This window comes from Mustelus asterias, chromosome 14, assembly GCF_964213995.1.
Source record: "Mustelus asterias chromosome 14, sMusAst1.hap1.1, whole genome shotgun sequence".
NCBI lineage: Eukaryota > Metazoa > Chordata > Chondrichthyes > Carcharhiniformes > Triakidae > Mustelus > Mustelus asterias.
Genome location: NC_135814.1, coordinates 37,221,514 through 37,247,858, shown reverse-complemented (window position 1 = coordinate 37,247,858; position 26,345 = coordinate 37,221,514). Strand labels below are relative to the sequence as shown.

The window sequence follows — 26,345 nt, the reverse complement described above, 5'->3', positions numbered from 1 at the left end:
CTTAACCAGTCATGCAACTCCCCCACCCCTTTTACATTCTCCTCTATCCCGCCTGAAACATCTGTATCCTGGGATGTTAAGCTGCCAATCCTGTCCTTCCCTTAACCAAGTCGAGACCAATCGGACATCCATTTGACTGAAAAGTAATTACACAACCACTGGCATATCATATGAAAGACATTTTAATTTGCAATTAAAAACAGAACAAAACAATATGAAGAATTTGGCCACACGTTTTCAGTACTATGGTGTATGTTTGTTTGAAAATGCAGCATCAAATAGCACTTATAAACAACAGTGGAAACCAAATTTTGTTATGCAAGTTTGATCAGGCAGAAACTGAGTTAACAGTATCTGAAAAGTGCAAAGTGTGTCTAAATTAAATTCCATGTTTTATACATTAAAACTTACAATTCCGAAGAGAAGAAAATGAAAGCAATAGAGGCTGGTTACACAACAATGGAAATACATTTCTACCAATACAAATCAATATAATAGTTTAAAACCATTCACAAAAGGATACAAGTACAAAAGAAATAATTCAATATATCTGTGTTAATTTAGTATAGACAATCATAAATCCAGGCTACAATGGAATGCAGTAAGTTTGATCAGGCCAAGTTCAGCCACAATTTTGTGAGACTGCTGAAATATTAATTTTGCAATGAATCATTGACGACAAAGATCTCAATGTTATTGAAAATGGTTTAAGGCCTTCATCAGTGCATTTGATGGGTGAGATCTGTTTAGATTGGATAGTGCAGGGATTAGGCATTTTAAAATGGATAATACTGATATCAAGCTAAACCAGTTGCCTGGATAAAGTATAGTTTTTCTTGAATGGCACTTTCATTGTTATGCGAAAGTAACAGCATTGTAAAACAAACAGTTTATCTAGTACATAGGGGTGAATTTTCCCGTTCTGCCTACCATTGGAAGCAGGCAAGGGGCAGACCATGGAAAGATCCATTGACCTTGGGTGGGATTTTCTGGTTTTGGGCTGAGTGAGGCTGGAAAATCCCACCCCTAAACTTTATTAAAGCTTATAATTTCCAATAATATTGCATGAGGATATTATACCTACTCTACACTACAGTTTAGGTGGGGACAGGCACTGTCTCTCTCGATTTAGGTGGGGGACAGGCACTGTCTCGCTCTCTCTCGGTTTCGGTGGGGACAGGCACTGTCTCTCTCTCGGTTTAGGTGGGGGACAGGCACTGTCTCTCTTAAAAATCACATTCATCTGCTAACTGCCTGAAAGAGGTTAAATTTTAAAGGCGCCATAATCCCAGATGACCATAGGTTGCTCTCCCCCTCAAACTGGTGGTAATTTAACCCGAGGATCACCATACGTCAGGTAAGGGGCAAGGTTGAGAAGGTGGGTCTTAATGAATTACCTCAGCCAGTATGGGAATTGAACCCACACTGTTGGCATCGCTCTACATTACAAAACAGCTATCTAGCCAACTGAACATACCAACTCCCAATATTCTTGAATACGATCACTTGCTTTTGTAAACACTTACTGAAATTTTACTGCCATGATGGCCTTTCCATGTGCATTTTAGTTCTCAGTTATGACATGAACAAATAAATGTAACCTACAGATGTTTCTTTTAGACTACTGTTGCTCAGTGTGCTGTTTGTGAAAGCTGAATGTTTTTCCATTCTGCATTCAGTAATCTCTTCAACGTGTCAACCAAAAATTTCCAGCGGATGGTGGGGAGAAATCAAATAACAAACTGTATAATAATAGTTCAGTTTATAGTTGTAAGAGTTCCCTGCTGCATTTGCATCCTCTGGATCATAAGCTACACTAATCAACTCCAATTTATTGAATACAATTGGATGGAATTTTCCAGTCCTTTCCGACAGTAGGATCTTCCAGTTCCACCGAAGTCAACCCCCATCATGAGTTCTGACAACGGTATGGGCAAGGAATATAAATCGCCATCGGCTTTGGTGGGACCTGGAAGATCCTACCACCAGGAAATGGTTGGAGAATTCCACCCAAAAATTATTAGAGCATTATTTCTTTCTGCAATTATTGCAACCATCATTTATTTTCTCTTATCATGGGCATCGTAAGAATATTTGTACCTGCCTCCACTGCTGTTCCTGTGGCTGAACACATGAAAACTGCAGACACTGGCTGCCCACCTTAATTTCCCAACCACATGGGGCAATGCATACTTGAACTTCCACTATGCCCTGTCCCCAGGAGAAGTTCCTCACCAACAGCACAACCTGATAAAATTACCCTGTTCAGTGTCACGATCAAACACCGCATGTCCAGTAGTGTTTAGTGAGATGCCTCAACACAATCTTGAAAGAACACTGGCACTGCTTCGCTATTCATTCTCCAAATTCTCTCACCAGTCAGTCAATATTCAAAACTTAAGTGAGTGGGCCAATTTAATGCCAACTACTAAACAGTTTTACGATCTGAGCCTATCCCACCAGAATTGGTTTAAGACTATCCACATTCATATTATTCAAGAGTGTTTGCAGTAAAAACACAGGAGACTTTCATCCAGAAGTCAGATTCAAATCCAAATCCAAATCAGGTCAAATCTACAGTGTTGTAAGGCAGATGCCATTTAATTTATAATGGATAGCAATCGTCAAAATTGAAGTGTGCATCTCTTATTCGTAAGTCAACATACCTTAAAAACCCAACGTTTATATTTCATTTTAATGGTGAGAGTTTCAAATACTTAAATTTGTGAATATTAAGATAATAATGTTTCACCTCCCCCCACCCCACCATCATTTAGGTTTGAGTACAGTCAGCTAAATTTTTCTCTTTTTAATAATATTGCAATCTTTCTAGAAATTAATGTCAGTGAGATTATAAATGCAAGGTGAAGTTATTCTCCAACCCCACCACCGGTATAAAATAGCACGCATATTTAGGTACTATGATTTGTTATCAGATTTCTATATCAAAATTGTTGATTATTTTTATCATATTGAAAAATAAACTGCAGTGCAAATACAGAGTGAGAGCATTTTCACTGAGATTCTAAAAGTAGTCAATAATACTCAAAAGTTTGAGATACTTTAGAATCCCCTCACTTCACATGTACAGACTCCCAAGATCAAATTACCTTACATAAATTGAAAAGCCCGTGGAAGAAAAAGCATCAAGCTTTGTCTACTGAATTATCTGAGGTCGTCATGCTGTACATATGAAGGCCACTAATACCACTGAGGAAAAAAAGAAAAGCAGAAATGAACTCGCCCCAGTATGCTAAGTTGATGCCGGTGAGTGTAATAAAGTTCCACAACATAATGGCAAAGACCAGTACAACAACAGATGTCATGAAGAAAGCCAGGAGGATCAGCCCCGAGCCATATGCCCATCTACGCCTGGAATAGGCATCCTGACAAATCTGAGAGGTGATTAGCATCTCCAGCCCAAACATTGCCAGCACCACAGCAAAGGTGGCGACGATCCTCGTGAAAACGAGGGAAGTGTATAACCCCTCAACCCCAGCAACACTTAAATCTGTTGTACATTGAGGCTTGCTGTCATGCTGTAAAGTGCAGAAATGCCAGAGTCCAAATAGCTTCCCGTCTGCAAGCAGCCAGTGCCCAGAGCACACAGAAATCGATGACAGAACAACTGCTATTGCTGTGCAGAGAATGATCAGCGTCCTGATCAATGTGTCCAGTACTGATTTTCCAGCCTTCTTCCACTGGAGCTTTTCCTGTGCCTGAAATGAAATTTGCACAATACTATTAAAGTCCGAGACAGATCATCAGAGTTCAAATTCAATGTTTTTTAAAAAATTTTTTGCTTTCAGTTGTTGGACAAAAGGGCCCAGTCCACCACCCCACAGGGAGCTTTACACTCAGATAGTGCTTCCTGGAAAATGTTAATAATAGCCTGCAAAAAATCTCTGTGGAATAGGCCCTCATGTCTATAAACTGAATTAAGTGGTTCAGTGAGCATCATAAACCTTGACAGTAGAATATCAGATGATTGTGCAAGACAGAGACAAATACTGTGCGGGTACACAAACACACATTTTAAATAACCGTGTGAAATTTTTAAAACTGGAAAGGCTCTGGAGGCCCTCATTATATTGCAGCTAATTTATCAGGCTGTATGCAATTTGTTACGCTCATTTTAACATGAACTATTTCTGCATTGACTGGTGTGGGGGAGAGGGGAGAGGGGGGGGGGGGTGGTGGCTGGAGGGTGGAATCCTCATCATTTCAGACGCCCAGGGATGATATCGGCTGCTGGGAATATCGGCTAGCTTGCAGCCAGCCAGGAGAGAGGCCTAGTGACTTGTCAACATTAAATGACTAAGCAGCTTTTCAATTCTGTAGGATGGATTCTCATTCAAATCCGACGGGAATAACAAAGAGGATGAAAGATGGGAGTGATATTTTGATCAACAAGGGGCCACACGGGATCCAAAGGAATGATCTCCAGCATAAAGTTAGCAGTCAGGCTGGTCCAGAGGCAAAGATAGTCACACAGACGGATGCTTTGTTTCCACTGAGAGAGTGTGTTATAATCCCCTCTGCCCGATTGTTAATCATTTATTAATTGTATTTAACTGCATACAGGTGATGGGGATTATCTGAGGATCCACATGTGCCCCTATAAGAAAGAACAGATTGGAACTGTGGCTGGGTAAAGTAGGACATTCGGCCCCTTGGGCCTGTTCTGTCATTCAGTTTGTTCATGGCTGATCTGTACTTCAAACTTCCATTTGCTCCATAACCTCCTGATAGACTTACCTAACAAAAATCTTTGGGCAACGTAAATTCGAGATTTCTACTGGCCGGTGTGAATAAACGCTCCTTGTTTTCAGTCCTGCTTGCCTTGTTTAAATCTTATTATGGCTCGGAATATCTTGGAAAAGGACAGAATTTAGCAGTCCCACCCTGGCTCGGAACTGGAGTTGGACCAGGATTCGAGCATATGCGATTCATGGGACAGTTCGCCATTTCAATTACCAGCTGCCTCCACTGAAGTGGGACTTTTGAACTCTAGCTGTCCAAATCCCAGAGTGCACAGAGCAAGATCAGGTAAAAGGATGTCGGAACTTTGTGGATTCTTTGGATAGCTAGGAGAGGTAAGGTACCCGTGGATAGGGTCCCAATACATCTTTTGGCGAAGCAAGGCGGCCTTCAGGAGAGGCAAGGCAACCTCTGGAATTGTTAGAATTAAAAACACAATTATGCATGTTTTACACACAAATTCATTTGAACTGTCAAGCTGTTGAAGAACTATCAATTGTCACAATGTTCAGGAACTGTCAAGGAATACTAGTAGAGTTGACATGGAGAGGATAGGGACAAAAGGTGGTGGATGAACTGAATAAGGTGGCATATGTTTTAAATTGGCATAGTGGGTGTTGGACCATGAGAGTGGATAGAGGGGCATGTGCTGGCATAGGATGTATGAATGGCCATGGAGGTGTGTGAGGGAGGGAATGGGTTGGCAAGGTTTCATGGATGGGGCATAGGGAGTGTGTGTATGGGGGGAGGGTGGTAGGGGGAGAGTGGTGAGGTATGAAGGGATGTTTCTTTTATAATCTCAATTTAAATACAGTGCTAGAGGACAGAGGGAAACCTTACACCCAGTCTGCCTCCGCACATGGCATCCTCTACACACTTTGAGGTCGCTTGCACCAACTTTCCATTTCAGCCTGAGTCCCCTGCCCCTCCCTCCAACTGTAAACTGAACCTGGAAATCTTCTGACTGAACACGATCCAGAGAAGAGAATCTGGCCCGCCATCTTTATACTCTGGATCTTCACATTAGAAACATAGAATGATCATGGAAGGAAGTCATTTGTCCCACTGGGTCCATGTTGGCTTTCTGCCAGAGCAGTTTAGCTCTTTCCCCATAATCCTACAACTGTCTTTCCTCCAACTGCTTATCCAATTTCCTTTTGAAATTCAGGCACAATTGTATCTGCCTCTGCCACACTCTCAGGCAATGCATTCCAGAGTGTGACCCACTCTCTGGGTAGACAGCATTTCCTCACGTGGTCCTTAGAGGAATTAATTGTTCTTTATTTATAAAATTCTTTTATCATTTTAAATACCTCAATTAAATCACCTTCAATCTTCTATATTTAAGAATCTACAAGCCTGGTTTATCAAATTGTCCTCACCTTAACTCTGTAAACCCGGCTATGTTTTTGGTGAATCTGCCCCACAACCACTCAGACCAATATATCCTCCTTGAGATATGGTGCCCAAAACTGAATGCATTGCTTAAGATGCAGTCTAAGCAGGGCTTATGTGACAGTAACAATAACTCCCACCCACTTTGCATTCTAGTCCCTTTGATATGAAGGCCAACATTCCATTAGCCACTTAATGAATTTTTATGCCTGTCCATTAGCTTTTAGCGATTTATGTGAACAGATCCCTAAATCTTTCTGTTCCCCCATTGTTTTAGCTCTTACCATTTAGAAAACTGAAGTATTACAAAGTGCTGATTTTGATCTGTATACAAGGTCAGGATTCACAAAAGCTGCTGATGTGGACAACCTTTAAAAAATCGTGGATCCGGAGGTCATGTTGGGATTCCAAAGCCATTCATTTATCTCTACTCTCCGCTTCCTGTGATGGAGGATAGTGCCCCCATCAAGCAGGTCACCTTGATCCCATAGTAATAAAAGCAAATTACTGCGGATGCTGGAAACTTTAAATAAAAACAGAAAATGCTGGAAACACTCAGCAGGTCTGGCAGCATCTGTGGAGAGACACAGAGCTAACGTTTCAAGTCCGTATGACTACTCTTCTGACATTTCCTCCTGATCAGGAATGATCAGAGATACCAAAGCAGATGAATGTTAGGAGCACTGTGCCCAGGACCTGGCATCATATCATTCCTGTTCTCCTATAGAGAAGTATGAGTACCCAGTTGTAGACTCGTGACAGTCATATTGGTACCATGGGACAAACAGATACTATTCTATCTCAAGGCAGTGTGCCTGTTTCCCTAACAGCCTCTGAATCAGTGCAACTGCCAACCAGCTAGGCAAGACTTCCCTAGTCAGCACTGAGATAATGTCATCTACAGTGGTGCTCTGTAGGGCCATAACTCCATGAGGTGTTCCACCATTGCCTTCTTAACTGTCCTCAGTAGAAATTTAGCAACTATCTACTGCCCATCTCATACGTTTGCCTTTGGAGAAGCACCTCATAGGAAAACCCAAATTAACAATCGAGTACAAATAACTCAGTAGGATCCTGGTGAAGATTGAGGAGGAATTTAGGCAATGCCCTACCACTACCTCACCACCATTCTGGAATTTTTCTCCTTCAGTCCCTTGTACATGGCATTGGAAACAAGGCCCAGAACACCCCAAAGTTTTCCTGCCACATGCAGAGGCTGGTGGCCCTGGAATGCAATGGTAAAGGAAAGGGATTCACCCAATGAAGAGAGACATGATCATAGCAACTTCCTTCACCACCCCCCACCCCCCCACCCACCATCAGCAGATGGCCTGTAGAGAAATTCTGAATGCATTTCTATGGTTCCATACGTATAGAATTATTAGCTGCATTGCTGTCATACGTTTTTGTATTATGATTATTTCATGTGTGGTAGACCAATGAAGTATCATTGATACGAGAATCAAGATTACCTTATCATGAAAGAACTCCTTCACACTGGCTTTATAACAAAGTGTGATTCCACACAATGTGATTTTCATAAGCTTTCCAAATTAAAGTTCAAATAATCTACATGTATTAAAACATTGAATTGTATTTTCAAACCATGCGTCTTACTCACTTCCTGCTCCTGCTTCCGTGAATTGTACTGTTTGCAGTTGAAATTGGAGTTTCTATTCTATTTGTACACTTTAGGCAACAGAAGTTAATCAAAACATGGCAATGTTGAAACAAATATGTGCGGTTGTCAGTTTGAACAATATGCACTTACTTGCTTTGAAAGAAGACTGAGGCCCTGAGAGCAGATATTGTAAAGAATGTTTTAGGAACAGGGCAATGTGTTACATTTTGATTAATGTTAATGCAGGTCATTGGAATAAGAGCTCTTGTAATGAACTCTAGGTTCCCAAACTATGGGTGGAATACTGTCAGCTCAGCTGAGACAGATGACAGGCCCAAAAGCTGGGGGCAACACCCCTCGACCATTTCTGAGACTCCTGGCTGCATTTTTCAGCCGACTAGCCACTGATTATTTGCCGTCAGGACTCCTGTTTCTTTGAAGGATGGGCACCTGCTCCAAGTGCTGCCAGCCAATTAGAGGCCAAGCAGCTCAGCAGCACCACCAGGATCGGTGGCCACTGTAGGGCTAGCACCCAGATGAGTGGATGCCATGTGAGCAAGCTGCTTTCACAACCGGTAAGTGGGGTCTGGGGTCACCAGGGCTGGCCAGACAGGCTAAAGGAAAATGGGTGCTGATGAGTGCAGGTGGAAGTTGCCCATTAGTCCTATTAGAAGAGTCCTAAACCCTGAGCCACAGGAAGGTGGCTAGGATACACTAATCTTCCCACACAGTGGAGGATTCACCCATCACTGATAAAATGCTAGTGGCAGTGCAAAGACTACCTTAATTGGCCTTATGGCTTAGATCCCAGAGTGCTACCAATAGAACCACGCTGACATGGTTAGCTATGATTTTACCTAGCTCACCAACAGAGCCATGCTGACATGGCTAGCCTTGATTTTACCTATCTCACCTTCCAGCCCATATCTGTGAGCCTTTGAAATCCTGGTCAATTATTGTTACCTTTTTACACAATGGGATAGAGTAGAAGACCATTAGGTTGTTATACACTTTAAGCCTCAAAGTTAGAAACTGTAATCAACCACCCAAGCCTGCCCAGGGTTTATGCTATTTTCCTTTATTGAGACTTTTAAATAACTCACCCTGCAGTCACCAACAAATACCATCAATTCCTTGCGATGATTGATGCGTCAGAAAAACATGCTCCAACAATTCAGGAATGAAAACCCTCATGGCTACACTTGGAATTCATCCCTCATAAATATCCCAGGTAAGCAATCAAAGTCAGCTCCCTGACATGAAGTGTGAATATCAATAACAGCAGAGACTGGAATTTGAAAACACGTTCTTAATTAAGGGTCTACTCTTCTGGTGCCGTTTACGTTGGCAATGTGGAAGTATTAATAAATATGCATTCGGAACGTGGTAAATGATGTGGAAAGTAGTCAGAAAGATAATAATGATGTTATCTGAGAGGTTTCTTGCAACTGTTGATACAGTAGATAATGTTTGAGGTAGCCAGTTATTAGGATTTTTTTGTGGCAGTGATTCAGCGATTAACACTGACAACTCAGGGATGTACTTTTGAATTCCTCCAAAAGTGACAGGGTAAAAGCGCCTCTCTGCTGACCATAAGGATCTGTGTAAACTGGGTCTGTTAAATTCCAATACATCTCATTCTGTGTGCATGACCATGACACTAAATTGCCCACAAAAAGGCACAAATGAGCAATCTCACACAGGGAAACTAAAGCCTGAGGCGGGTAATCAAAATGTTTCAAATGGTGCAGTTGCTATTCTCTTCTGAGAATTAGGATAGAATAGATACATGTCTATTGGCTGTGCTAACCCTAGCTTTATATTATCGATATATAAGATCTATAGGTTATTAAAAAAAAAGAGAAGAGATTTGGCACAATTTCCATGCACATTTACCAAAAGTTCCAATTTCTACTGCCAGAAAACCTTTCATTATTCTTTCGCATTCTTGATTTACAGGTATGATTTCAAATTCACATGTCAGAGAACATTTCTGGTCTTCTTCCAAAAAATTGTTATTAAGGCCATGACAGAATTAAGAGAGATGTAATGCCAAAACGCATGTCTGCACTGTGAAAAATGGCTTCAACATAGGAGAGAAAAATGTTAAACCGAAAAGAAAAGTGAAGGATAATAATAAAAGATTCTTAGTTACATTAAGACAGAATGCCATGATGTGGAAATGCCGGCGTTGGACTGGGGTGAGCACAGTAAGAAGTCTTAAGAAAAGGCACATGACATGCATGGGCAGCTGGGATCAAGTGAATCCCTTGAAGAGTATAAGGGATGTAGGAGTAGAGTTAAGAGAGAAATCAGGAGGGCAAAAAAGGGATACAAGATTGTTTTGGCAGATAAGGCAAAGGAGAATCCAAAGAGCTTCTACAAATACATAAAGGCCAAAAGAGTAACTAGGGAGAGAGTAGAGCTTCTCAAGGATCAACAAGGTCATCTATGTGCGGATCCACAAGAGATGGGCGAGATCCTAAATGAATATTTCTCATCAGTATTTACTGTTGAGAAAAGCATGGATGTTAGGGAACTTGAGGAAATAAATAGTGATGTCTTGAGGAGTGTACATATTACAGAGGAGGTGGTGCTAGAAGTCTTAAAGCACATCAAGGTAGATAAATCGCCAGGACCTGATGAAGTATATCCCAGTACATTGTGGGAGGCTAGGGAAGACATTGTGGGTCCCCTAGCAGAGATATTTGAATCATCGATAGTCACAGGTGAGGTGCCTGAAGATTGGGGGGTGGCAAATGTTGTGCCTTTGTTCATAAAGGGTTGCAGGGAAAAGCCTGGGAACTACAGGCCAGTGAGCCTCATATATATTCGGCACAGGCTTGGAGGGCCGAAGGGCCTGTTTCCTGTGCTGTTCTTTGTTCTTTATATCTGTGGTGGGTAAGTTGTTGGAAGGTATTTTGAGAGACAGGATCTACAGGCATTTAGAGTCGGAAAGACTGATTAGGGACAGTCAGCATGGCTTTGAGAGTGGAAAATCATGTCTCACAAATTTGATTGAGTTTTTTGAAGGCGTAATCAAGAAGGTAGATGAGGGCAGTGCAGTTGATGTGGTCTACATGGACTTTAGCAAGGCCTTTGACAAGATACTGCATGGTAGGTAATTGCATAAGGTTAAATCTCACGGGATCCAGGGTGAGATAGCTAAATGGATACAAAATTGGCTTGATGACAGAAGCCAGAGGGTGGTTGTAGAGGATTGTTTTTCAAACTGGAGGCCTGTGACCAGCGGTGTGCCTCAGGGATCGGTGCTGGGTCCACTATTATTTGTCATTTATATTAATGATTTGGATGAGAATATAGGAGGCATGGTTAGTAAGTTTGCAGATGACACCAAGACTGGTGGCATAGTGGACAGTGAAGAAGGTTATCTCCGCTTGCAATGGGATCTTGATCAATTGGGCCAGTGGGCTGACGAATGGCAGATGGAGTTTAATTTAGATAAATGCGAGGTGATGCATTTTGGTAGATTGAACCAGGGCAGGACTTACTCAGTTAATGGTCAGGCGTTGGGGAGAGTTACAGAACAAAGAGATCATGGGGTAGAGGTTCATAGCTCTTTGAGAGTGGAGTCACAAGTGGACAGACTGGTGAAGAACGCATTCAGCATGCTTGGTTTCATTGGTCAGAACATTGAATGCAGGAGTTGGGATGTCTTGTTGAAGTTGTACAAGACATTGGTAAGGCCACACTTGGAATACTATGTACAGTTCTGGTCACCCTATTATAGAAAGGATAGTATTAAACTAGAAAGAGTGCAGGAAAGATTTTCTAGGATGCTACCAGGACTTGATGGTTTGAGTTATAAGGAGAGGCTGGACAGACTGGGACTTTTTTCCCTGGAGCGTAGGATGCTGTGGGGCGATCTTATAGAGGCCTATAAAATAATGAGGGGCACAGATCAGCTAGATAGTCAATATCTTTTCCCAAAGGTAGGGGAGTCTAAAACTAGAGGGCATAGGTTTAAGGTGAGAGGGGAGAGATTCAAAAGGGTCCAGAGAGACAATTTTTTCACACAGAGGGTGGTGAGTGTCTGGAACAAGCTACCAGAGGTAGTAGTAGATTTGCATACAATTTTGTCTTTTAAAAAGCGTTTAGACAGTTACATGGATAAGATGGGTATAGAGGAATATGGGCCAAATGCGGGCAATTGGGACTAGCTTAGGTGTTTATAAAAAAAAAGGGCGGCATGGACAAGTTGGTCCGAAGGGCCTGTTTCCATGCTGTAAACCTCTATGACTCTCACAACACCAGGTTTAAAGTGACTCACCTGATGAAGGAGCAACGCTCCGAAAGCTCATGATACCAAATAAACCTGTTAGACTTTAACCTGGTGTTGGGAGACTTCTTACTAAGACAGAATGACAAGTCTATGAATGACTAAGACAGTCTGTGTGGAGTTTGCACATTCTCCTCGTGCCTGTGTGGGTTTCCTCCGGGTGCTCCGGTTTCCTCCCACAGTCCAAAGATGTGCGGGTTAGGTTGATTGGCCATGCTAAAATTGCCCTTAGTGTCCTGGGATGCGTAGGTTAGAGGGATTAGTGGGTAAATATGTGGGATATGGGGGTAGGGCCTGGGTGGGATTGTGGTCGGTGCAGACTCGATGGGCCGAATGGCCTCTTTCTGTGCGGTAGGGTTTCTAAGATTCTAAGAATGAAATGAAGGAAGGAGTAAGGCCACTTCAAGTGGGAATGGATGCGGGCATGACAACTGGTACTGCACTGACTGCACAGAGATGCTAAATTCGCCTTTTGCCTGGTTCTTAACCAAAGAGGAGACAGGACATTTATTTGTATAGTTAATTCTTTAGAAGATCAAAGCAAATTCAAATGGGATATTGATAACTCAAAGGAATGGGCAAGTAACTGACAGATAAAAATCAATGTCAGCGAATAAGAAATGATTAATTTTAATAAAAAAAACAATAATTACACTTTAAATATTAAACAGGCTCATCTTTGTTCTTTTTTGGTATGTGGGCACCACTGACAAGATCAGATTTGTTGCCCATCTCTAATTGTCCTTGAACTGAGTGGCTTGTTCAGCCATTTGAAGTGGAAATGGTTAAAAGCTTAAAGTTTCTTGGTGTCCAGATCACCAATAACTTGTCCATGTCCCTCCATGCTGAGAGTATAGTTAAGAAAGCCCACCAACGCCTTTACTTTCTCAAGAGGCTAGGGAAATTCAGCATGTCTGCTACGACTCTCACCAATTTTTACAGGTGCACCTTAGACAGCATCCTTTCCAAGTGTATCACAGCTTGGTTTGACCAAGACCGCAAGAAGCTACAAAGTGTTGTGAATGTAACCCACTCCATCGTGCAAACCAGCCTCCTGTCCATTGACTCCATCTACACTTCTCATTGTCTCGGAAAAGCAGCTAGCATAATCAAAGACCCCACACACCCTGGACATACTCTCTTTCATCTTCTTCCGTTGGGAAAAAGATACAAAAGTCTGAGATCACGTACCAACCGACTCAAGGACAGTTTCTTCCCTGCTGCTGTCAGACTTTTGAATGGACCTATCATATATTAAGCTGATCTTTCTCTATCCAACTGCAACACTATATTCTGCACCTCTCTTTTCCTTCTCCCCTATGTACTCTATGAATGGTATGTTTTGGCTGTATAGCACAACAAACAATACTTTTCACTTTATCCCAACACACGGCACAGTGGTTAGCACTGCTGCCTCACAGCGCCAGAGACCCGAGTTTGATTCCCGGCTTGGGTCACTGTCTGTGTGGAGTTTGCACATTCTCCCCGTGTCTGTGTGGGTTTCCTCGGATGTTCTGGTTTCTTCTCACAGTTCAAAGATGTGTGGATTAGGTGGATTGGCTGTGCTACATTGTCCCTGAATGTCAGGGGACTACCTAGGGTAAGTGCATGGGGTTATGGGAATAGAGCCTGAGAGGGATTGTTGTTGGTGCAGACTCAATGGGCCGAATGGTCTCCGTCTGCAATGTAGGGTTCTATGATTCTATGTGGCAATAATAAATTAAATTTCAGAGGGCAGTTAAAAGTTAACCACATTTCTGTGGGTCTGGGGTCCCATAAAGTAAGTTTAACAACACCAGGTTAAAGTCCAACAGGTTTATTTGGTAACAAAAGCCACACAAGCTTTCGGAGCTGCAAGCCCCTTCTTCAGGTGAGTGGGAATTCTGTTCACAAACAGAGCATATAAAGACACAAAAGAATTCCCACTCACCTGAAGAAGGGGCTTGCAGCTCCGAAAGCTTGTGTGGCTTTTGCTACCAAATAAACCTGTTGGACTTTAACCTGGTGTTGTTAAACTTCTTACTGTGTTTACCCCAGTCCAACGCCGGCATCTCCACATCATGAGTCCCATAAAGGCCAGACCAGGTAAGGATTCCAGATTTCCTTCCCAAAAGGGAACATAAGGACATTGTTGAACTGGATGGGCTTTTACAACAACCGATGGTGGTTTCGTGGTCACCATTCCGGAGATTTCTTTTTGAATTCAAATTCCACCAGCTGCCATGGTGGAATTTGAACCCATGTCCACAGAGAATTCATCTGGGCCTCTCTATGGATTACTAGTCCAGTGACACTACCACTACTCCCCAGTTGCCTTGCTACTATGGGAAAGTAAAACAGCTTGGGGATCACAAACCATTAGAAGCATCTCATATTAATAAGAATGTAAAATCTAGGGGCTAGATTTCACGGGATGCTGTGGTCTGTGACCTACTGGCTAAGAAACAAATCAGCAGTAGTCCACCCAGCAGAAGAGTGGCTGTCCCACAAGCAGTAATGGACTGGGAGTGGGACTTCCATCACTCAGGGACAGGAAGTTTCATCTCAGACAGTTGCTAGACAATCAGAAGCCAGCATCTCTCCCGTACCACAGTACCACGAGCAATGGCCACTGTCAGTACTGCATTCAGTGCTTGATGAGGCAAGCTCCACTGGATTGCAACTGTTTAAGTGCTTGGAATTCTCACTTGACCTTGGCAAAAGGAGGTGAAGGTGCAGAATTTGGAAAGCCATGTGGAGGGTGGGGTGGCGAGGGGAGGAGAGAAGAGACTGGGGAGAGGAATATTAAGGGGAGTAAGACATTTGGGGGGAAATAGAGATTAGGGTGTCCTCCAACGGGGCACAGCGTCCCATTGAAGGGGGACACTCTGCCTGCCACCAGCCTGTGCCGGGAAGCCTGCCAGGCCAGTCACTTGGTGTGGATTTCTTCCGTCAACAGTTAAAGCCCCAGCTGCGGCAAGATGAGGGTCTCCAGTGGCTATTCATTACTTTCTTCAGGGTTTCAACTCACAGACGGGCTATCCAAAGCCACCCCCCAGGGTTGATAAAATTGTGGTTGGGTCCGAAACAGGTGGCACTAACTGTTGCCCACTGGATTTTACATGCCACCCTGCCTTCAAACTCGCTTGTGGGAGAGCCTAAAATCTGGCCCTATATTTGACTTTTGCGGTGAAGATAAAGTTGCCATAGTCCCAGATGACTATAGGCTGCTCTGCCCTTTGAGGGGGAGTGCTGACTGGTGGTGATTTAACCTGAGGATCACCACATCTCAAGTGATGGACCATGTTGTGAAGGCGGGCCATCATGAAACACCTCAGCCGGTACAGGAATTAAACCTGTGCTGTTGGTGTTGCTCTGCATCATTAACCAGCCATCTGAGTTAAGATAGTAAGTATAAAAGCTACAAAGTAATGAAGAGTCAATTTAAAACTTTAAACAAGATCACAGAGTGATGTGTGCAGGATTGGAATGAGATTGAGGCTTGAAAGATGTACAATTCAGATTCCTGAGAGTACTGAGGACATACAAATAAAAAGACTTCAGATAGTGTCTGTTTTTGTTAGAACAATGCCCATTATTGATTGGTACAATGGAAGTATTTAAAATTATGAAAGGATGTGACAGAGTAGTCAACAACAGACTGTAGAGGGGTAAAGAAGGACTGCAGATATAGGATGAATTGTAAAACATTTGGAACAGAAAACAGGAGAAAAATCTTCACATAGAGAATCTTGATTTCACTTGCAGGGTTAGTGGTAGAGGCAGAAATTATGGGCTGGATAATAATCCGGAGGGCAGGAGTGAGCAGAGAGTGGGATGTTGGTTGGAAGTTGGCAAACGTGGAATGTCAGGCTATCCTTTGGAAGGACTCAATTGCCACTGGTTTTGAATCAACTTCCTGCCTGCAGCCAGCCAGATCGATAACCGGGCTGGCTGTCGGATAGGTAGGCCTTTAGCAGCAGAGTGCACTGGGACAATCAGGAAGGCCTATGAGGGTCTCCACATCATGACAATCATCTCCACATCATGACAATTAGGAAGGCCAGTATGAAGGTAGATCGGAGTCCGGAGCTGGGGAAGACAGATGAAAATTGGAGCAGAGCCAGGATACATCAGGGATGGAAGGGGGAAAGATTGGAATCTGGAGCTGGGATGTTTGGGGATTGGGATATGGAATGAGAAAATATTGGGAGGCCAGAGTTGGGGGATATTAAATACAGACTGGAAAGGAGGGTCAGAGAAAATTGAAAGGGCTGGGTAGAGGAAAAGAATCAGAAGAGTCACTGGGTGTTTGTTCATGGGGAAGGAGTTGGTGAAACAGTTATATGAGATACAGTAAGGGGAAAGGCACTTATCTTCTGGATCCAGCACAGCCTGTAGTCATCAGATTTCCTGAGGCCTGGAAATCCTGGCCAGCCATTGTTAAATTTAAAATGGTGGGAAAACACGAGGCATGCAGCCTCTTTGTAATATTTAAATTGCAAGCCCACCTCCTTTCAGTGAGTTGATTTCCTGCTCCTTGCTTTGCTTTCGTTAAAACTGCAAGCGGTGGGTTGGAGGTGAGTCACATATGGGATTTCAATTTTTAATATTTTAAGATCCTACTCATAATTGGAGATCTAAATTCCCCATGAGACTATGGTGAGGTGGGAGAGGTAGTGTGTTTGCCAGATGTGAGAGTGATATTTAACATTTAAGACTCTGGGTTGAGTTTTCCAATCTGGAGGCTAGGTCCAGTGGTGGGTGGGATAGTCAGTGTGATTCCCGCCGTGTGGCTTGGCCAGCATTTATTGTCCATCCCTAGTTGTCATTGAGCTGGTGGCGCTGAGCTGCCTTCTTTAATCGCTGCAGTCCACGTGCTGTGGGTTGACCCATAATGGTGCAGGACGGGTGAGCATGTGTGACCTTCTACTTCTGAGCTCATTAGTTACAGGTAAACAAAAGTCCATTTGCAACATCCAGGACAGTGTTTCAAACGAATCTGTTTTGGCAGTAGTATTAGGTGGCCTCCTAGCTGAGGCCTCTTTCCTTTTACTGTTACTGTTGGGTGACTTCTACAGTATGTGGTGAATGCCTGAACAATGAAGAAAGTAATTAAGCACCTTGTAGAAGTCCATTTGCTCTAAAATGAGTAAGTATCCTGCTGTCCCAAATCTGAGCTGCATTCCCACCAGCCATACCGATTGCCTGCAGCGTAAAACTGAATTTTTAAACATTTCCCTTGAACATAAAAAAAATATTGAAATCAATCGCACTACTGTCATCACAATATGAGGGCATTGCTTTTCATTCATCTCTAGACCCATGGTCAGGTCAATGTTCACTACAGCAGTGGTCGATGTTCCGTCTCTGGACCTTACAGAAGCCCTGCTGCCTCTTGCTTCTCGAGCCCTTGCTCCTCCTCATCCTGTGCCAATTTGCGATGGACCCTCTTTCTTCTCATCTGGGTGAGAGTCATTACCAAGGCAGGGTTGCCTGTAGCCTGCATCATTATCCACAGCACGTGGACTGCAGCGATTAAAGAAGGCAGCTCACCACCACCAGCTCAATGACAACTAGGGATGGGCAATAAATGCTGGCCAAGCCAGCGATGCTCATGTCCCACGAATTAATTTTGAAAAAGTACTTTTTGAAGTGTTGTCTCTATTGGAATGTATGAAACGGCAGCCAATTTGTGCACAGCAACTCCCATAAACATCAATATTATCACGATCAGATAATCAGTACATTTTGTGATTTTGATTAAGGGATAAATATTGGCCCAAGATACCATGGATAACTTCCCTGTTCTTCTTTGAAATAGTGCCATAGAATCTTTTCTATATAGCTGAGGGGGCAGACAAAACCTTGGTTTAATATTTCATCTAGAAGACGGCACTTCCACTGCTTTTTAGCACTGTCATGTCAGCCGAGGTTTCCTGCTGGTGTCTCGGAGTACAGCTTGAACCCACAACCATCGATGCAAAGGGTTACCAACAGAACCACAGCGGACGTACACATTGACCTATCTGGATTCCTAACTAATACTTCAAATGAATGCCAAATAGCCTATGGACCCCACCATTCACAACTTTTTCCACATGCAATTTTTACTGGCTGACGGCATCATTGGAAACAACAGAAGAATAAGTCAGCTGTAGGTTTTAACTGGAGATTAAAAGGATGAAATTTTGGACTTCACCCAGCGTTTCTCCCCAGGTGGTCTTAGTTTTATCCGGCTTAGAAAACTGATGGAGTTTTTCTTTAAAATCCACTTCTCATTAATTATAGGTTCACAGTGTCACTGTGCATGAAGCACTTTGTTTATGTTTGCTGAACGCAGGAATTTATGAAGTCCCAGCAGTTATTTAGGTTACGGTGAAAGAGGATTAGGCAGCTTCGTCACAAAGCAGACCAGAACAAAATAGTCAATGCAGTATTTTGTCTATTGGAACGTTTAGCTGATACTTGTTTCAAAGAAGCTGATTAAATGCTAATTTATCATTTGCACTGACTGCTTTTGGGCTCTCTTAGTTAGATTTCCATTGACAGTATTTGTAAGGGAGCTATGTGGACTAACCTGCACGTTTAAGCACACATGATTATTTATTTTTTTTAAAATTTGGACAACATCCAGTGTTTCAAACGAATCTGTTTTGGCAGTAGTATTAGGTGGCCTCCTAGCTGAGGCCTCTTTCCTTTTACTGTTACTGTTGGGTGACTTCTACAGTATGTGGTGAATGCCTGAACAATGAAGAAAGTAATTAAGCACCTTGTAGAGGTTTCATCGCTATGACGTACAAAGAACATCATTTCCAATTTAAAGGAGCTATCTTACCCCCAGAAAATGCAAATTCGCAATTATTTTTTCCGATGTGAGCATGAGCCCCATATATTCCTTACTGCCAGTTGAGATGACCTGATGCAAGATAACTTTAATCCAGTGAGGTGACTGGGGATGCTGGTTTCCGTGCCCTGGAGTTCACTGGATCGACACAACTGAGGTCAGATCCTCAAATTCGTGGTGCGTCTTCACCACCAGGACACGTGGCTGGCTGGCTCACTCCACCAGCCAGCCACACAAGAGTCAAAAGCAACTCAAGCTAGAGTACTTCGAGCTACTTCTGGTCTTTGCACTATAGGAACGATGTGATTGCACTAGATTTACAACGCTGCTGCCTGAAATGCTTGATGTTAGCTGTGAGGAAAGTTGGATTAGGCTGAAGTTGTTTTCTTTAGAACAGAAGAGGCTGAGAAGAGATTTTATTGAGGTGAACAAAATTATGGGTTCCCGAGACAGAAGACAGGAAAGATCAATTTTCTTTAGCAGTGAAGTCAATAAACATAGGCCACAGATTTAATGTAAATTGGCAGAAGGATTGGAGGAGTATTGAGAGAAATATTTTCACTCAGACAGTGGAAGAGTTGTGGATCTTTGCCTGAAAGAGTGGTAGAGACAGAAACTATTGTTTTTTTTTAATGACTTAACCTACAAAACAGCCGATCAAGAACTGGAAAGTGAAATTAGGCTGGATTGCTCTGTTTTAGCCAGTACAGACTGGGTGGGCCACATACTCGTTATGTCACTGGATCAATAATCCCATTATTAATAAAACTATCAGAAACACCAGCTGGTAGAATTTGAATTAAACAAATAAATCTGGAACATAAAACTAGTCTCAGTAATGATGACAATAAAAACTACCATCAATTTTTATTTTTAAGAAACCATCTGGTTCACTAATGTCCTTTAGGGAAGGAAATCTGCCATCTGTATCCAGTCTAGCCTACATGTGGTTCTAGACCCAGAGCAATGTGGTTGATTCTTAACAACCCTGTAAAAGCCACTCAGTTCAGGGGAACTGGGAATGGTCAATAAGTGCTAATGCCCACATCCCACAAAGGAATAAAGGAAAATAAAGGGGCGGCATGGTGGTTAGCACTGCTGCCTCACAATGCCAAGGACCCGGGTTCGATTCCTGGCTTGGGTCACTGTCTGTGTGGAGTTTGCACATTCTTCCCGTGTCTGCGTGGGTTTCCTCTGGGTGCTCCGGTTTCCTCCCACAGTCCAAAGATGTGGGGGTTAGGTGGATTGGCCATGCTAAATTGTTCCTTAGTGTCAAGGGGACTAGATAGGGTAAATGCATGGAGATAGGGCCTGGGTGGGATTGTGGTCAGTGCAGTCTCGATGGGCCGAATGGCCTCCTCCTGCACTGTAGGATTCTATGAACTAGTCTAACAGTAAAAGAAAATGGTAGCAAAAGTCTTTAAAGTAGATCATTGGAATTATAGTGTACATGAAAAAGAGCAGAATAATCTCTCGAGTCCTTCAATGACATAAATCATAATTTTAAAAAATGTTGACAATGCATAAGATTTCTTAAGCATCTGAAGGAAGACAGAATAGCACTTCAGGTTCTAATAAATGAATAACACCCAAATGTTTGCTTATCTTTCTCTTCCATGTGTTGACTCATTTCCAGCAGTTGCTTTACCCTCATTCAATTTTGCCATATTTGCGATTTAAAAAAAATCAGCAATAATACTTCCTTGTCTTTTCCATAACACACTAACAATTTGTAATTTAGCCATGAAAATTGAACTAATTAAATTGTTTAAAAGGATGATTTACTGATCGCTTTCTCCTGACAGTTTTATTTAAACTTAATCATATAAAGAGCTCATTAGCAGGCAATATTACCCTCAGGATTCTTTCACATGGCTTTGCAATTAACCTAGCATCTTATAGCATGGAGACAATATTGCTTTTATTGGCTAATGATGAGGAAATTACAAAATATAAAGAAACAATTTTCCACAACTGATCACCATATCAAGAATGAGCTGATTATCATTGACTGATAAAAGAGAGACAACTGAAGATTCTCTTAGAATAAGCAATTAATTAAATTTCAAATAGACGCATTATTGGTACAGGTTAATTACTTATTCAAGATATTCCATTGTTAATGCTTCAGTTCTGAAACAAATTTTCATTAGACAGTATTCTACACAAGATGATTGTAATCCATGCAGATTTAAACAGCTAACTGAAACTTACCGCAAAGACAGGCTATGCGTTTTGTATTATTAGGTATAGGGACCACAAAGTATAATCCACTACTTCTTTTGGACAAAGCAATGTGAGAGTAGTCCTCACATTTTGAATATAGTAGAAACTTTACTATCTGGTATCAGTTAATCAAAAGTGCTGGTTGACAGAGTGTTCCATTTACCAATGGAATACAGTGCAATACTTGTAGCATGCAAGTACTCAGGACATAAGGAACAATGGGGTGAATTTACATGCCCCTGGACGACATGTTTCCTGCAAGAGGTGGGGGGGGATTACAAATAGGGTGGGTACCTGGGGGGGGATTACAAATAGGGTGGGTACCCATCCCAACACCTTACTGCCCACCCTGAACTTACCCCCATAACATGGAGGTGGGGGAGGAAATTGACCAGCAGGAGTGGAACTCAAATGCTTAAAGGTGGGGAGGGTGGGGGTTGCCCTTTGACAATTGCAGGGTGACTCCCCCTTAATCAAACTCCTCCTTCTTTCCTACCCGCACCCTCCCTTAATCTCCATCCACCCATCCCATCTACAGCCCTAGAGTCTGGATTTATCTGCTTTAGGGATCCATGGACATTGGTCTTCATCTTCTCCTGCAGTCCCAGTAGCGGCCATTGACGGCTTGCTGGCGCTGCCAGGACTGATAGTCAATCAGATTGGCCAGCAGCTCCAGAAGCCTTGGTGAATCAGTGCATTGCTTCCTGCAGATAATACACACTGCAGTCATGATAAGCTGGTGGTGGATGGAGTGGGCTAATGAACAAGTGGCCTGCTTTGTCCTAGATGGTGTCAAGCTTCTTAAGTGTTGTTGCAGTTATATCTATCCAGACAAATGGAGAGCTATTCCATTAGCTTCTTGACTTTTGCCTTGTAGGTGGTGGAGAGACCTTTGGGTGTCAGAAGGTCAGGAAGTCACCATGGAATATCCAGCCTCCATGAATAGCCATAGCTTTTATGTGTGATGGTCCAGTTTTAGTTCAGAATCTATTCATTCCAAGCATCATTCCTGGCCTATATTTATTGACATAACCTTTTTGTTTTTAAATCAGTTTATCACTAGGGAAAAACAACTTTGCATTGTTTCATGCTGGTAAATAGTGCTGAATTTAAAATTAGTTTTTACTCTTGTAATTTCCCCATGGAACTATATACGTATCTGAATATTTTGTATTGAATAATTACAAGTATTGGTACATTCGCTCAAAGCAGGCTACCTAAGAACTGGAGTTGTTTGAAAATTGGACATTTTTAGAATGTCCCATATGAACATACAAACAAGGAGCAGAAGTAGGCCATTCAACCCCTCAAATTTGCTCTGCCATTCAATAAGACCATCTCCAATCTGGTAGTAACCACATGCCGCCTACCCTTGATAACCTACCACCCCACACCCCCCTCCCCGCTTGCCAAGAATCTCTCCATCTCTGCCTTAAAAATATTCAAAGACCCTGTTTTCACCACCTTTTCAGGAAGAGAATTCCAAAGACTCTTGACCCTCGGAGAATAAAATTCACCTAATTTCTGTTTTAAATGGGCGACCCTTTATTTTTAAACAGTGACACATTTTTCTGGGTTCTCCCACAAGATGAAACATCCTCATCACATCAACCTTGTCAAACCCCTCAACATCTTCTATGTTTGGATCAAGTCGCCTCTTACTCTTCTAAACTCCAGCAGATACTAACCTAGCCTGTCCAACTTTACCTCATAAGACAACCCACCCATTCCAGGTATTAGTCTGGTAAACTTTCTCTGAACTGCTTCCAATGCATTTACATCTTTCCTTAAATAAATTAATTGCATACTATACACAGTACTCCAAATGTGGTCTCACTAGTGCTTTGTACAGCTGAAGTATAACATCTGTATTCTAGTATTCAATTACCCTCACAACAAATGATAACATTCTATTGGCTTTTCTAATTACTTGCAGTACCTGCATCTTAGCCTTTTGAGAGTCATGCATTAGGACACCCAGATCCCTCTGCATCTCAGAGCTCTGTAATCTCTCACTATTTACATAATATGCTTATTTTTTATTCTTCCTGCCAAAACAGACAATGTCATATTTTCCCATATTGTATTCCATTTGCTAGATTTTTGCCCATTAATCTTTTTTTATATTTTACTCAATTAAAATGAACAAGTGGTTAACACGGCTGCCTCAGCGCCAAGGATCCTGTTCAATTCCGGCCTCGGGTGACTGTCTGTGTGGAGTTTGCACATTCTCCCCGTGTCTGCGTGGGTTTCCTCCAGGTATTCTGGTTTCCTCCCACAGTCCAAAGATGTGCGGGTTAGGTTGATTGGCCATGTTAAATTGCCCCTTAGGAGGATTAACAGGGCAAATACGTGGGGTTAGGGGATGGGGCCTGGGTGGGATTGTTGTCGGTGCAGGCTCAATGGGCTGAATGGCCTCCTTCTGCACTGTAGGGATTGCATGATTACCTGGACAATTCAGCTAGGCACTGCATGGTGCCGGACTTGCTTTCCCCTTCGCCTCTTGTGTGTCAAGTCTAATCTCATGCTTCAAATCACTCTTGACCCCCGACACAAACTAGATTGGCCTGAAAAAGCCCACCACTCAAAAGTGCCCTACCCACAATTCGGCAAAATCCAAAATTGGCATGGCCTCAGTCCTGAGGCTGACAGTTTTGAGTGTATCTGTACTTGGACATTTGAGTGTATCTGTACTTGGACATTTAAAATGAATGTATTTTGAAACAAAATGGCAATAAGCATGCATTATACAAGTCAAATTCAGATGACCCAGAAAATCATGCTAAAATCCACAAGGCTGGTTAACTCATTTTCCTTTTGGAGAGATGAATGTACATGAGTGAGTTTTCTAATGAGGATTATGCTGTGAGGAGCTAGGGAGCAGTGAAAGAGACAGGGGAAGAATGCTTTCGCGACATAGCATTGTATGTGTATCAGTTCACATTTAAGATAGTTAACGATTGTTGCGAACTTTGGTTAAGTCATGTTTTTCCCTTGACAGATTGTTTCCAGTAGGTGGCACAATTTGCTGCAGAAAAACAAAGTGTAATAGCAAACCAGTGAATCGCTGCAGTATGTTATTCGGTTATTCCGCAAGACATAACTCGTGCAATTTGTATGAGAAGGTGACAACATAAAGGCTTGCAAATCACAGTGACAATTAATTTTGCCATGATGCAGAGATGCCGGCGTTGGACTGGGGTAGACACAGTAAGAAGCCTCACAACACCTGGTTAAAGTCCAACAGGTTTATTTGTTAGCACGAGCTTTTGAGGTGCTGCTGCTTCATCAGGTGAGTCTATTAATTTTTGCATTTCTGATTGGGTGAGATGTGAGATTTCAATAAATATGGGAAAACTACAAAATTAATTGAATACTGTCTAGGTTTACACGTGAGCTTAAGCCAAGACTTCACAAACAGAAAATGCTGGAAAATCTCAGCAGGTCTGATGGCATCTGTAAAGAGAGAATAGAGCTAATATTTCAACGTTAAGAAAAGAGTTGTTTTTTTCCCCACAAACCTCTAATAGTAATTCCTTATCAAATTACAAACAGAAACCTGAAATCAAGGAGAATACTCAGGCAGCCTCTAACAGTAATTCCTTATAAGCTTACAAACAGAAACTTAAAATCAAGGGGAATGCCCAGGCAACATTTCCTGTAAAAACTGTGAAACATTTCCATTCAATAATCTCTCTTATTCCCATAAGCAAGGCTTCATTTGTGAGCCGTATGCTCAATGTCATTTGTTAATCTGCTTTTTAAAAAATCTGTGTGTTTTGAGGTACATTATATTTTTATTTTTTTTAAGCAAGGTATTGAATCTGTTTAGGTATGAACCCTTTTGCCACTGTTAAGTCTGCACTTGACATATATTCCACCACTACTCTACAAATGTGCACTTTGGAGAGACAATTTCAGCTCACCATTGAACTTCAAGATTTGTGCTAAAGATTATAGATCCATTCCAGCTATTGGCACCCAAGATACCTTTCTTGATCTGTAGTTTTCATATGATTTCCAAGCCCTATGAAACTTGTGCAAAATTGTTGATTGTTCCATTAAGTAGAAAGCTCAGCTGATTACCAACGTTTCATGTTGCAACACATCTCAATTTAAAACAGCTCTAGATACAAGTGACTGTTGATCAAAATCTACAAAGATATGCTGATTAGATATTGTGCACCAGTTTATGAGCTGGAAAGCAGATCTCTTCCTTCAGAGATCAGAAGATTTTCCAAATATTTCAGTGGTAAGAAGCATCAAAATTTACAAAGTAAACATTTTTCTGCCAAGTTCTGTCAGTAACATTTTTACTAGAACACATTCAACTACTATAGCTGTCACTGGTATTTTAGCTCTCGTGAAGATACCTATCATGGTTGGCATCAATGTTTAAATATCGCTTGCATGGCAAGGATCAAGCTGTGCTTGGTAACTTATATGTAAATGCTTGGCCTCTCAAAAACATAAGATAAAGTATTAAACAAGAAAAAGACAACTAGAATGCAGACATCCCTTAAGAGCTTGTGGTAAGGCGGAATGATATTTATTCAATCAATTGCTTTTGTATTAATGCAAATGTCGGTGTGATAAATTGTTTTGATATGATCGCACAGTTTTAAAGAAGTAAAGGCAAGCCAACATAAATTAGTTTGTTTGAAATGTCTCGAATTTGTTTTGTGATAAAAGCTAATCTTTGGATGGCTAATTCATGTTGCTAGCGGCAATGCAAATAACCAACAAGTGTTAAATCAGTCAAGCATATTTTCTGCTAAGTATTCATCTGAATCAATTATAATTTAATGAGCCAAACTTTAATGTCACTATCTTAGTCAATGTGGCCCTCTTTAGAGAATTTCTATCACATCGTTGTCTCTTAGCAACATTATCTGATAACACAGCATCAGGTTCCACAGGTACCTCATTACATTCCCTCTCCACCCCTCCACTATCTTCAATTTTACCAGATGGTCAGTCCGACTTCCAGCTCTGGATGAACAGAGATTTTCTCCAATTAGATGTTGAGAAGACTAAAGCCATTGCCCTCTGTCGTTGTCACAAACTCTGATCCTTAGCCACCAATTCCATCCCTCTTCCTGATTGACTGCGGAAATCTCAACATTCTATAGGGCCCGGAGATGAACTGCTAACCACTTATCTGCTCCAACATGAGACCACCCACTTCCACCTCTGTAACACCACCCATTTCCACC

The 26,345-nt window shown here is 42.0% G+C and overlaps 1 protein-coding gene across 1 annotated transcript in view; it reads right to left on the bottom strand.

Annotated features, from left to right (window-relative positions):
* Nucleotides 1–166: 166 nt before the first annotated feature.
* Nucleotides 167–26,345, bottom strand: part of tmem37 (transmembrane protein 37) — a 48,065-nt gene continuing 21,886 nt past the window's right edge. The window contains exon 2 of the mRNA XM_078228177.1: nt 167–3,719. Coding sequence (XP_078084303.1) covers nt 3,147–3,719 — 573 coding nt within the window. The 3' untranslated portion in view covers nt 167–3,146. The remainder of the gene's footprint in view (nt 3,720–26,345) is intronic.